The sequence below is a fragment of the Meriones unguiculatus genome, chromosome 15 (genome assembly GCF_030254825.1).
Source record: "Meriones unguiculatus strain TT.TT164.6M chromosome 15, Bangor_MerUng_6.1, whole genome shotgun sequence".
NCBI lineage: Eukaryota > Metazoa > Chordata > Mammalia > Rodentia > Muridae > Meriones > Meriones unguiculatus.
The window spans coordinates 68,706,754-68,720,689 of NC_083362.1; the positions used below are offsets into that span (position 1 = coordinate 68,706,754).

The following is a 13,936-nucleotide window of genomic DNA, read 5'->3' on the forward strand; positions in this document are numbered from 1 at the left end:
AACAATGCCAACTTCTCTGCTTCTCCAAGTGTTAATCAGGTTTATCTAATAAAAGGGACCTCTCAGCTGGGGCAGTTTGGAAAAACTTGATAAGCAAGTTTGAAGAATTGCTTACAGATACTCGCATGTGTGCACACAAACACACACACACACACTAATTTACAGACTCTCTAACAAGTTAAATTTGACTTTCCCAGATGTAGATATGGTAGACTATTCTTCCTGATGCATCTAAAGACTAGCCTGTCTGGTCCCCCTGTATGGGCTAATACGAATCTGTGGTAAAGAGTCACTGCAGTGAGGCACTACCAAACATGTTCTTGTTGTCATAGGCTCTGAGTGGAAGAAAAGGGGACCAGGGACCTCCAGGGGCACCTGGATCCCCGGGGCCACCAGGACCTGCAGGACCAGCTGGACCACCAGGCTATGGACCCCAAGGAGAACCAGGTCCAAAGGGAGCCCAAGGAGTCCCTGGAGCCCGGGGACCACCTGGAGAAGCCGGTTGGTTAGTTTTTTTCCAGTCTTGCTTTTCTGTGAAGTGGGGGACAATTCCCACAGCCAACAAAGCTCCTTCACAACTAGTGAATATACATGCAGACTTGTTCCTGGCAAATATGTCTCCTCAGAGACTGGGACAGGACAAGTAAAGACATGACAGACAAAATCCTGTTTCCCTGTCATGAGCTGCTCATCTGAAACTTCCTGTAATCATCAGTATCTATGACTACTATCAACACACGAAATGAATCCCTTCCCAAGGGCTGAGTAGAACTCAATTGCAAGACACTTGAAGAGGCAAAAAGCCACACACTTGATCTGAAGAACTGTCTTCTCTTAGATGCGTGACTCCAGGTTACAAACACAAAATTTCAAAATATCTAAGCTATATTAAAAATCATTGATAATAGTTTTAAGTTGGTGGGCCTTCGGGGACCTACAAGTACTGAAAATAATTCTCTGTCCAGGAGAAATGGGTTCTTTCTATGGGTTTTCAACAAGTAATGCCTATGTGGTCACTTATCACTTCCAAGGTCACTTCGAACAGTGATTGCCAGGATAGCATAGTCTCTATTTATACCAAGACTTGGGTACCCTTTCATGGTATTCATATATGTCATCAAGTGAACATGTACATTTATCCACATGTATGTAAAGCTTATTTTAAGATATTTGTTTGTTTTATTTCTTCCCACACATTACTTTGGAGACTGTTGTTCTGATCCAGGATTTTATCATGCTGTATGGAAGTACAAACCTGGCCCATCAATGGATTTTATGTGGTTCAAAAGTAAAGAATGGTTCCTATGCTTTTAAACAACTGAAGAAATTTTTCACAACATTCTGTTACACATTAAAATCTATAAACTTCAAACTACAGTTTTCGTACATGAGGCTATTGGAATATAGCCACACTTCTGTGTCCTCTCTGGCTGCTCCACAAAGGCAGAGAATGTAGTTGCAACAGATCAGAACAACAAGACCCAACTATTTACTGTCCGGCTCTTTATATAGTTTATGGACTTCTGTTTAATCCCTCATCCAACCTTCTTTTGTTCTCTGTAAATATGAATCTAAACAAAGGAGCTCATTTTCACAAAATACATTATCCAATTTTCTATTACATGGTGTAAACCATACCTTTTTTTAAATAAATATGTGCCTGTGGGAAGACTTATCACAAACATGGGTTAACATTAGTCACTATGTTCAGAACATCTGCCAGGTAAGCATCATTTCCACAGGGACAGATAAGGAACTTCCCAAAGAGGTTAAGAAATCTGCCCAAACCCAAGAAGCTTGCAAACAGCAGTGCCAAATTTCAAACCCAGGCCCATGTGCTGAGTCACACTTGTTGTTTTGTTCAACATACCCCATTACTTTCCATGAATACCAGCCGTCGAATAAACTGGTACCCTACCACCATTCACCAACTTCATGTCTAGTCTCTATTTCTGGAACAATCTTTCATTCAGTAGACCATCCTTCTGCATTATTAATTAAAGCCAGGCTTAAACTGATGCTTATAAATATTTGCAGATCAAGTAGAAATGTTTCTACAGACTGGCCACCCCAAACTACTTTTGAAACACATAAAAACAGGGATTGGTTTTTATTTTTCTTGGGCTGTGTTTATAACTCCCTCACAATATTTCCCACTGTTGTAAAAACACACTTTAACATGCAACCCAATCACACAACCATGTTTTCTTTTTAAGGTCTTAAAGGGGAGCCAGGTGTAGCAACACCAGTTCCAGGTCCCCCAGGCCCTCCAGGACCCCCTGGTCAGGCTGGCCCCCGAGGTCTACCTGGTGAGTACCCCTCTTGCTGAGTATAATCCATGACATCAGATGGCAGGCACTCAGACTTCCCTCAGAAAACACTACTCCCAATATAAAGAAAAAATACAGTTGTTGGGTCTGAAAGAAAGTATAATATAAGTGGTAACCATTCTAAAATTCCAGCTGGCAGGGGGACTTTCTGCTGTCCCTGAGATTGCTCATATGCTCCCCTGGTACTCCAAAAGAGACCTGGCATGGCTTCTTGTGGAAGAGCAATCAATGTCCCCCTCCCCCCCACGAACCAGGGTGTTTTCCTCAGCAACTTCATTTGAAACTTGCTTTGCTAAAGTGAGTTGAAACTTAAGTTTTGCATTTACAGAGGAAGATATATAGTTAAAGATATCTAGGATCATTTTTAAAGAATGAACTTATATTTTTAAAATTTGTAGCAACTCCTAACCTCTAGCCCACGCCATAGGAATGGGAAGAAAAGATGAAAAAAAATTATTCCATAATTTCCAGAAAGTGCTGGAAGGATATGGAGAATACAGACATTTTGTTGTTGTTCCCAAATGAAGATAAGTCACTGACATGCACATGTACGTGTTTTTAAGGTTTGCCTGGACCTGTGGGAAAGTGTGATCCTGGTCTTCCTGGACCTGATGGTGAACCAGGGATTCCAGGAATTGGATTTCCAGGGCCTCCAGGACTGAAGGGTAAATTTAAAAACGGTACAATATAAGGCTCACTGTAGATATTCCAAAGCTGTAACTACGAATAGTGAATAAAACAGAAACTACCTATTTTATGCTGCCCAAATAATGCTTTCCAAGAATCTTCAGAAGTCTTAGGACAATATCAGGTGAGAGGACAGAATTCACATTGATTCATGCGGTAACATGTCAATCGTACTTTTTTCTTTTTACATTTTAACTCCTTTATTTTGTGTGCCATTGGGCATGGGGAGCACAGGTGGAAGCCAGAGAGACCATCCTCTCTCTCTACCATGTGGGTCCCAGAGGTCGGACTCAGGTCGTCAGGCTTGACAGCAGGAAACTTTATATGCTGAGCCATCACACAGGCCTGTCAGTCATACCACACAGGAAAAAAAAACAAAAAACAAAAAAACTGGAAGGCAATTCACCAAAACGGTAACAGCAATTCTTTCTGGTCATAAAAGCTTTATTATTATTATTATTATTATTTAATCCTGTGCTTCCCAGGTTTTTATAATTCTTGAGTTCACACATTTTAAGTAAGAAATTAATTATTAGATCACAAATTGGGCCAGGGGTATACCCCGGCAGTAAAGTGTGCTTAGCATGGAAGAAACACGGAATTCATCCCGCAGCGTCGAACAGCACAAAACAAAAACCTAGTCGGCCCTGTGAGTTTGAATGTAAATTAGAGAAGTTATTTTCCTTTAATAAAAGATGCTGGGGGCTGAGGAGACGGCTGAGCAGGGAAGAGTATGTATATTGTTCTTGGAGTGGACGGGAGTTTGATCCCAGAACCTGCCAGGTATCTCACACCTGTCTGTGACTCTACCTCCAGAGAGACCTGTGCCTCCAGGCTCTGTGGGTGCTGGCACTCACATGCATGTGCCCACATGCAAAAAAGTAATTTTAAAATGATAAAATAAATCTTTCTGACAAGAAAAAGAAACATGCTGTTTTTACCAGAATGGAAACACTCTGAAAATTCCAGTTGCTCATATTGGATAATAACTTGAGTTGTTCCTCCGTAAGCATATCAAACAAAATCCTGTCCAGGATCCATATAAAAAATAAAAATAAAAAAACACTTCAGGCTATGGACTATTACATAGAATAGTAGGCTTTATGATAACTGTGTGTTTGTTTCATGATTTCCTTGTTTGTTAAAAATACAATCAACATTTTGGTGTTTTATGTATTGTTAACAAGTCATTGTCGGTTATTTATTGCACATCAATTCTGCCCATTAAGTAAGTGAATACTTAGTAAATGAAAATATATTCCTAAGAACAGCTTTGGCATTAATTTCATGGATTTCTTTCTCTGTGAAGTAATGGACCCTAGCCCAGATTTTTCCTAGTCCCTCCTGGACCCTTGAATGCTAACTTTTTGACTCTGGATTCACTTGCTGGGCAAAGGCAGCAACTATGGGAAGCAGAACTAGTGTAGGAGCTAGACGATCAGGGAGTTATACTGTAGATGTATTCATTGGGACTGAGCTCCATAACTTGCATTTTGATTGGTTGAGGTTTTTTTTGTTTGTTTGTTTTGTTTTGTTTTTTTAAATTGAACCAGATTTCAAAGCTAATCTAATTTGACTTGGAACTCAGTTTGATTGGGTTTGGTTTTTTTGTTTGTTTGTTTGTTTGTTGTTTTGTTGCTGCTGTTGTTTTGTTTTTAACTACTGATTAATCAGTTGATTTTATCATCATCCAAACTTTCATACAAACATCTCTTTACCTGGATGGCTCATAAGTGTATTTGATAAAGGAAATATTGCTCATAAACTTTCTATGAGACTAATCTCTGATGCTAATTGCTTTTGTTTTGTGTTTTTCTGTAGGAGATCAAGGTTTGCCAGGAACAAAAGGGTCGCCTGGTTGTCCTGGGGAAATGGGAAAGCCTGGCCGTCCTGGAGAACCAGGCATCCCAGGAGCCAAGGTCTGCAGAGACTTAAAACACAGACTGATTTCAGGGAGGGGCAATTACAATCATCAGTTGCAATGCCCTTATCAGACAAGACACTTGGTGTTCAGAAGTTGTCAGCATATTTGTAGATAGAGATATTATTTTTTCAGTGTATTTGTAAATACTAATTTTAAGTTCCTGTGGAAACTTACATTTCTATTCCTTTATGAATGACTTCCTAAATATTCAGAGTCTATAAGGGCACCCACACTCTCTTCAATGGATGTGGAATACATATCCTGAATGTGCACTAAGTATGATTTTGCAGCAAAGTCAGTGATTAAAGTTGAAAGGGAAATATTTGTTGAGATATGGTGTCTATGCAAACAAATTTAGAGCACCCCTACCAAGCTGAACTGAGAAGCATTCCGTTAGAGACAGTAACCTCATGTCTCTGCTACAGGGAGAACCAGCCCGGGGTAGGCCTGGGGAGCCAGGAAAACCAGGCCTTCCAGGAGAAAGAGGCAATCCTGGGGAAAATGGAGATATTGGACTGCCTGGGCTCCCAGGACTCCCTGGAACTCCAGGAAAAGATGGATTTGATGGGCCTCCAGGTACAATGCCAAGTGTGGTTACCTTTCTCCTCAGGGAGCACCACTGCGGTACTCTAGGGGGCTCTGAGCCCTAATTCTTTTTCCATTTGATGTGGCTCTTCTACGTTCTTCCCTCCATACATCTTTCCTCTTTCATGAGTGTCTTCTATACAAGCATGTGGATGGTATTAAGTACAGGTCCGGTTTGGGAAGGTGACATTGCAGAAAGATGAGGGGATAGCAACTCTAGGGCCTTGGACCTTGCCAACTGAGAAAACTCCTGGGCTCTCTATTGCAGGAGACCCAGGACAGCCTGGACCACCTGGAGCAAAAGGACCCCCAGGGAGGTGCACACAGGGACCCAGGGGCGCCCAAGGACTTCCGGGCTTAAACGGATTGAAAGGGCAACCAGGTAGGATGAGGCTTCCCACCCAGGAACTAGGTAGGCAGGTGATGTGTCCTCTGCCTCTGTACTTAGCTCTTTGGCATGGAAACTGTCCAGCAACAAGCCGTGACCACTGTTCAGCATGACATGTTCTTTTGAAAATATAAGCCTGGCTTTCATGGATATCCCAGATAGCAGTATGTCCTGGTCATAGGAAGAGATTCAAGCAATACAGTGAGTTGGCTTGTTCCTTTTATGTAAGGAAATATGAACCCCATCGACAGATAAGATGACAAAGCTAGACTGACAAATAGATGAGTCATCAGTATGAATGCATATACATAAACTTTCAATCGATATTTTACTTTTAAAACTTCCATAAGGATAAGGAAGCCGTAACTTTACGATGATTAAAATGGTAATAGTATACACAAAGTTACCTACTTAATAAAGCATAAAGTAAAATACACAGTTGATTGATTCATAAGCAACATGAAACCAAGATTTATGAAAATAAACCTAAGTGAGTCAGGCTGCATGATCAGGTACTGCGGAACATACTTCTCCTCCTTGGACCCTTTTGACCAGATCTGGTGGTGGTTCCTGGGGAACATTCTTCAGATCTCCATTAGTATCTGTAGAGAACCATTCTGCTTACCTGTCACAAATAAACTCTTGGCCAACATATTACATCACAGTGGCACTGCTGTTTCCAGAGCGCATGGGAGCTCACCTCTCAGGAGCTGCTATGTAGATCTAAGGAAAGACTGGGAAATGGGCATAAAGCACAATGCCAGAATGCAGCCCTCAGAAACAGACATACATACTCTACCTTCATCTCTGCATGACCCCTGAAATGGATAATGGTAGAGCAATGGGGATTTGATGGATTATAGGGAGAGACAATAAGCAAACTCACAGATAAATGGGCTGTTTACCCAACTTCACGTAGCTGAACAATTTGCAGTTGGTAGGGAAAGCATTTGTTAACTCCCTCTCTCATCTATTCATCTATTCATGTGTAGGTAGAAGAGGTGATACAGGGCCAAAGGGAGACCCTGGCATCCCAGGCTTGGATAGGTCAGGAGTTCCTGGACAACCTGGACCACGAGGAATGCCAGGTCATCCAGGTGGGATGGGACCACCTGGCCAAATAGGACCTCCAGGACCTCCAGGATTCCCAGGATTACCAGGTATCCTTGCTGCCCGTGTCTTCCACGTCTTCTTCCTCATTTTTCCCTTCAGTTAACTCTTCGGGCATGCTGTGTGCCTTTTCTTTTTCCTCCTAATTTAATTTTAAGAGGGCAGGGAGCAAGGGACAGGAGAGTTGGGGAGTAGACTCATTATATTTTATAATTACCTGTTTGTGGTTATTTTTGTGGTGGAGTAATTTTTGTATAAGATACAGACTAGTATTTTCTTGAGGTTTTCACATTTATATCCCCAAGGACCATTGATCAGTAGTTTCCTTGGGATGGTTCAATCCTGTCTGGGTCAGCGCCTGCCTTGTAGGAGAAGGGGTCCTCTTCATAAGGAAGAGCTTATGAAGCATATCTGCTCCTCGGCCATTTGATAGAGTTCATTAGAGAAGTCATCTGGCTCTAGGTTGTTTTTTTTTGTGGAAAGTCTTTAATCAGTTCAGGGGCTGGCGAGATGGCTCAGCAGTTAAAAATCACTCAATGTTCTCCCAAAGGACCCACATCAGATAACCCCCTGTAACTCCAGCTCCAGGGACCCTTCCATCCTCCCCTAGTCTCTCTGGTCACCCATACACATAATTATCACTTCAGTGTAAATTTATAATGACTAGAAACAGTACTAGTCGGTTTTCTATTTCCTTTTGAGTTGGTTTTGGTTCTGTGCTGCTCTAGATGTGTGTCTATTGTATCTAAGTCCTCCACAGTGTGGTCATAGAACTGCTCATAATAGTATATCTTCCTAATTCTTTTTAATTTGTGGTTGTTTTCATCATTCCTTCATTTGTGAAGATATTCTGTTTACTCGTGACATAAGGACCTTACTGATCTCTGCTGCAGGGAGGACATCAGGATAACTGCTTAACTGACACATTATACTTTGGTTCCTATTACTGGGCTTCTCTCGTGTGCCAACTCTATTCTTGGAACTAGAGTCTATGGCACATCTCCCATCAGAGAAGAGCAATAAAACCTACATTATAAAACCAGCTTTAGGATGCATAAGAACAAAGCATAATGAAATGCATAAGATAAAATGTCAGAATAAAACCTGATCAAGTAAAAATTATACTGGGAAGGAGTAAGAGGACAGATGCACTGGGAACTCAGGCCACTCTGTTGTCAGCCATGGTGTGATTTGCTGCAATACAGGCCGATGAAATTGTAAAAGATGCCAACCCATCTCTTACACAAACCTTGTTATTTTCCTATTTACAAAAACCATCCACTACCAATTTCTCTGTCTACATTATTTAACTTTCTGGAATATTTTGTTTTTCGTAGGCTATACATCAGGACATACTTTGTGTTCATTTGTTTCCACAGGCGAGAAAGGAGAGGTTGGAATGATGGGCTTTCCTGGACCCACTGGACCTCCGGGGCCTCCTGGGAAACCAGGCTCAGAGGGGCAGAGAGGTGAGTGATGACATCTTTCTCAGTGCTATGAGGTATGGATAGTGTTCACATAATCGCAAAATAAATGGCATTCATACTTTAAGAAAAAATAGTTGTCAGCAAAGAACATATTTGAGTTTTCTGTGTACTCTAATCCCTTCTCCCATTTGACTGGATCTTATTTTCACCTTGCAAACTCACACCATCACTGCCAAGTGGCGGAGAGTTCAGAAACACTATAGAGTTTTCAGCCCTGGTCACTCTTTGTTCCACGTTATTGTGCACTCTGCTAAACACTGAATTCTGATGCACTACTTGAAAAGTGAAGGGCCTGATGTGGTTACATCTGTCTGTCAGGTAGTCTTGGAATCCCCGGAATCAAAGGGGAAAGAGGACGCCCGGGAGACAAAGGTGAACGAGGAGAGAAGGGGATCCCTGGGCCTTCCCACCTACCGCACTTAAAGGGGGACAAAGGAGAACCTGGAATCAAAGGTAAAGAATGGTTCATGCTTAGAGTTGGCTGATTCTGGGACCAACAAACTACCCTAGCAAACTCATTTAGTTGATAAATGAGGACTGTGTTGAGCTACGTGCTCAGTCACACAGCCATCTGGAAGCATTCGCTCTTATTACTAAATTAGTTTTACATTCTGGTTGCTAAATTTAATTTGATTTTTTTAAATTTAATTTAAATTGATTTTTTAATCATAAGCCTCTAAACCCAGTTTTTTATCATAATCCTCTAAACCGTGTTTTTTGAGAAGTATATGGACTATAAGACATTATTTCTCTGACACCTATGCAGCAATGCTCACTGCAGTCCTGTTTATGACACCAAAGTCATAGAGCCAGCCTAGGAGTCCTTCAACACAGGAATGGACAGAGAAAAACTGGTGTCTGTATACACTGGAAATATTTTTAAAGTAAGGAGGAAGAACAAATCTGAGACACTTGTAGGAAAATGGATGCGGCCAACAATAACTATATTAAGTTAACTAATTCAGTCTCAGACAAATACCATATGTTTTCTCTCATATGTGTATCTAGATTTTATACTTATATTTTATACGTGTAGTGCATATGAAATGAAAGTGCAAGCAAAACTGTCTAAGGAAGCAAAGAGGACCAATAGCAGGAGAAGAAAGGAGAGTGTAGTGGGGTACTGAGCAGAATATGCTCAAAGTAATTTCTACTCTTGCAAGAAAATGGCCTTATGAAAATCACTGTAATAAAATAAATAAATAATGTTATCTTCTTTTTTAAAGTTCTCTGAGCCAGCCAAGTAACAAGATGTAATAGCACACACCTGTAATCTCAGCACTCAGGAGAATGAGATGAGGGGATAGTGAGTTTGAAGGTGATCTGGAGTACAGAGTAAGATCTCCTCTCAAAAAAACAAAAACAAAAACAAAAACAAAAACATCACCAACAACAACAAATTAACAGCCACAAAAACAATGCTTCTGCTGGAAATTGAAACCTCTGCTCCAAATTCTACTTTATTCTGTTAACTATCAAGATAGATATTTCTGATTGTATCACAAAATATCTTCTCATGTTTAAAGTCCTTGGAGGATAACAGTAAGGAAAACATACGTTATCCTGAACTTTAGGCTTCCAGCACATGGTTACTTGTTAGGTTTGGTTATTGGCTAAAGTCAAATCCATTCAAATTATTTAAAATCACCTGGCTATTGCAGTTTATACACAGTATCAAGCCAAATCTTAAGCAGGTTCAGATGTAGTTCTCCTATTCAGATTAGATCTCAAGCAACTTTAAACAAACAGAATTTCTGGATAAAGCATTGCCTTTGAGGATAAACTCTCCCAGAAGAGAAAGCATTAAAAGAAAAATGCACTGTGGCTGCAGAGGCACATTATGGTGGAGAAAGGCCTCACGTGGTTTGAGAAATCAGGAGGCCGTCTATAACCTTGGTGTGCTCGGCACATAAGCTTTTACAGGCTGAAAGAATATCTGCTTTGAAAATCCTGCATGGAATTTTTGTGGAAATGCACACCTTTAATCCCGATACTTGAGAGATAAAGACTCAGGCTGGTCTACACAGCAAGTTCCAGGCCAGCCAAAGCTACATAATGAGACCGTGTCTCAAAACAAGCACAAATTCTGTAAAGCCCATGCTACAAAGGCTGAATAGAGTCTCTCCAGGGATACCCACGAGCTTCCTGGAATTAACATCTGCCAACAGAGAAAATTAACGATCTTTGGGAAAATATTAATTTATAGGACTACTTATTTTTCATAAAGGAAAGCTGGAAAGGGATAGCTATCATTTCCTTAAGCAAAGTCACTTAGCTTTTGACACACAGTTGAGGATCACAGATTGAACAACAACAAGAAACATATCATCTAAAGCTCTCTAATGTCTGCATGATTTATTTTTTAAAGTCTGTTTTTGAGACAGGGTCTCACTATATAGTCCATCCTTGCCTTGAATTCACTATGTAGCCAGGGTGGTCTCAAACTCAAGATTCTCCTCTTGACTTGGGGGTGCAATGACACACCCACTTTCATAAAATGTAAATTTCATACACAGAGACATTCATTCTTTCTAAGTGTGAAAGAGACATTGAGGGTAAAAATCTGTAGCGGCTGCCATTACTTCAAGAGTCTGTACGGGAAAAAGACATTTCTATAAGAAAACATGAACAATGTAACAGCATAATTGAGACCTGAGCACTGCTTCGATCCCAGCAGGAGATGTTGGGCTTGTCGGCCATGTGAGGTCTCTGCTGTATATTTTTCTATGGCTTTGTTTATATAACCCTTTAATAATTTACATTGTTACGCTGTTATACATTTTGTACAAATCATCCTTTGCTCTAGAGCCATATAAAATCAAGCCGGGGCCTGTGAGATGACTTCATGGGTAAGAGCGCTTGCCATGTAAACCTAATGACCTCAGTTCAGTCTTCAGATACCACATAAAGGCAGATAGAGAGAGCCAACTAAGTACGTACATGAATGAATGAATAAAGTCAAGCTATCCATGGCCTGCGGGCTACAGCAAACGCATGCACTGAACAATATGCATGCTTAGATGATGATGAGCGGAAAAGCAGCGGTACAGAACAATCTAACCCTTTCACCATGCCTATCTTTGCATAGGCTACTGTGTAGCCTGGAAATCCTGTCTCGTTCCCTGCCTTCTTCATCCAATTAGCTACACATCTTCAAAGCTGAGCCACAGAACAGTCTGTCTTCCAGAAATTCCCCCTTGGGTCGCCCACTGTGCCCCCCTGTGTTACTGAACCTATCTCACTGGATGGCAACTGTTTGTTGCTTGGCTGTCTCCTTAATTAAGCACAGAGAACTTAGGAAGAGGAACGTGACTTATTTTTGTTTCCAGAAAACACCCCCAGACCTGTCTGTTAATTAGACACTTAATCCACATGAAAATAGGTGTATAAACAGGAAAGGGGCACAAAGCCAGGCCAAGGGCAGACTGTAGAATGTTCCATGTAGTTAGGGAAGTTTGTAATTGACCACTGGTAAAGAGTATCAGTGAATATCAATAAGCAGGGGAATAGGCTGATCAAAGTCGAGTTGTAGGGATGGAAGGGTGTCTTGGGACGTTAGTGAGCTTCCTCGCTAGGCAAAACTACTTTCGAGTCCCAGTGCTATTGCCGATTGACAGTGTGATTCTAGACAGAGTCTCTGACTTACCCAATGCCTAAAAAAATCTTAACAAATGGAGAGTAGAATTGTTTATATAAGAATAGTGTCATATACTGCCTTACTACAAAAAAAATGAAGAGGTATTTCGGCTACTAAATCTTGAAATATCTTGTTGTTTGCAGCATTAGGGATTGAATCCATTGCCTCACACATGCTAGGGAAGAGATCTACCACTGAACGAACCTTTTAAGTGTTGCACAAATGCATAGTTGGCCCTTGTTTAAGAACTGATTCAAGCCAGACACTACACTAATGCTTTTTACATCTTAGTTCATTCAATTTCTCTGAAAAAAAGGAAAAGAAGGAAGGAAGGTAGGAAGGAAAGAGAGAGAGAGAAGCCCACATCTGTCTGTGTTCTTAATAAATGTGTGATGCTGCACTTTGGCAGTAGCCCATTGTGGATGAGTCTGATGAACTTCCAGATTGTTTCAGTGCTGGCTGTCTCTCACAGCCTCGTGAATTATATACATGCACTTTACTACTGAGCCATATCTCCAGCCCCTAATGTATATCTTTAAAATCTGGTCTTTGTCTTTAGGATTTGTAGGAAATCCAGGTGAAAAAGGAAACAGAGGCATTCCAGGATTACCAGGTCCAAAAGGCCTTGCGGGACTGCCTGGACTACCGGGCCCTCCAGGTATGGCTAGCTCTCAAAAAAAAAAAAAAAAAAAAAAATCATGTTCTAAGCTTTCCTATATCTAAATGTTATAAAATTTACCTCTAAATTTATTAGGTCAAACATCAAATCTGCCCCGAAAGGGTTCCAGGAGAAGTTTGCTCTAAATTAAACCAAAGTGAAGGTGTTTAGTAGCCGGCATCTATTGGCTAAAAAATATCCTACATGTGACTCCGTTTTTATAATCAAAGTTTTATTTTTAACATGTCAGAGAGAAAAATTAGTGCTCTAGTCGTTTTTGCTTTTGCGTCTTTTGTAAACAAGTTATTGTGTTTAAAAAGCAATTTTAAGCTACTGAAGCAGTCTTCTATCCATAGCCACCTTGATACCAAAGTAATTTATGTGGCAATTAACTTTCAGGATGCTGTCAGGAACTACGGCACTGCAGATGGTCAGAGGAGCCCTGCTTTTCTGCTGATGCTGGTCTTTGAGTGGCTTTGAATAGGCCTAATAATAGGACTCTCGCCTTCCCAGTTTTCTACATCATAAGTCCCCAATCCTGTGGTGAGCCTAAGGACAGAGACAAAAGGACAGTTAACCCTTAGCCAGCTGGCCTAGGAGTAGTGTACTTACATACTCCTGAGGAAGATAGATGTGCCGACTCATGCGATTATCCTGTTATTATAAGCCCTCAAGCTCACAGCAAATCAGAACAGCAGATTTTCTGTGTTTGGGTTGTTTTAATTTTTCGTTTAATAGAAAGTTCTGTGTTTATCTACTCATGCAAGCAGAAGATATGTGTTGAGCACGTATGCTCAGGAACTGGGTCATGTGACTCTATTTCTTCTTAAGGCCCTAGAGGAGATATGGGGAGCAGTGGAAATCCCGGAAGACCAGGACCCCAAGGCATGCCAGGAAGCATGGGGAACATGGGTATGCCAGGTAATGCTATCATCCTGCCGTGACCAGCCACGGAGCTCACAAGTCAGAGCTGTAGATTTTCTGTATTTCATTTTTTCATTTAATAGAAAGTTTATGTCAACTAAAAGCTTTGCTTTTAGACAAAGGTACTGTGTGCAACTTTAATATGAGTGGTAACATACATACATTGTATAATAATCATATATTATATAGCCCAATATTTTTGATTC

At 40.8% G+C, this 13,936-nt stretch overlaps 1 protein-coding gene across 1 annotated transcript in view; it reads left to right on the plus strand.

The window, feature by feature from the left end:
- Col4a3 (collagen type IV alpha 3 chain) overlaps nt 1–13,936 on the plus strand; it is a 117,349-nt gene that overhangs the window by 81,552 nt on the left and 21,861 nt on the right. The window contains exons 26-36 of the mRNA XM_021635104.2: nt 333–501; nt 2,217–2,309; nt 2,894–2,995; nt 4,839–4,936; nt 5,367–5,517; nt 5,795–5,908; nt 6,907–7,074; nt 8,404–8,493; nt 8,830–8,964; nt 12,708–12,806; nt 13,638–13,727. Of these exons, the coding sequence (XP_021490779.2) occupies nt 333–501; nt 2,217–2,309; nt 2,894–2,995; nt 4,839–4,936; nt 5,367–5,517; nt 5,795–5,908; nt 6,907–7,074; nt 8,404–8,493; nt 8,830–8,964; nt 12,708–12,806; nt 13,638–13,727 (1,309 nt within the window). The remainder of the gene's footprint in view (nt 1–332; nt 502–2,216; nt 2,310–2,893; nt 2,996–4,838; nt 4,937–5,366; nt 5,518–5,794; nt 5,909–6,906; nt 7,075–8,403; nt 8,494–8,829; nt 8,965–12,707; nt 12,807–13,637; nt 13,728–13,936) is intronic.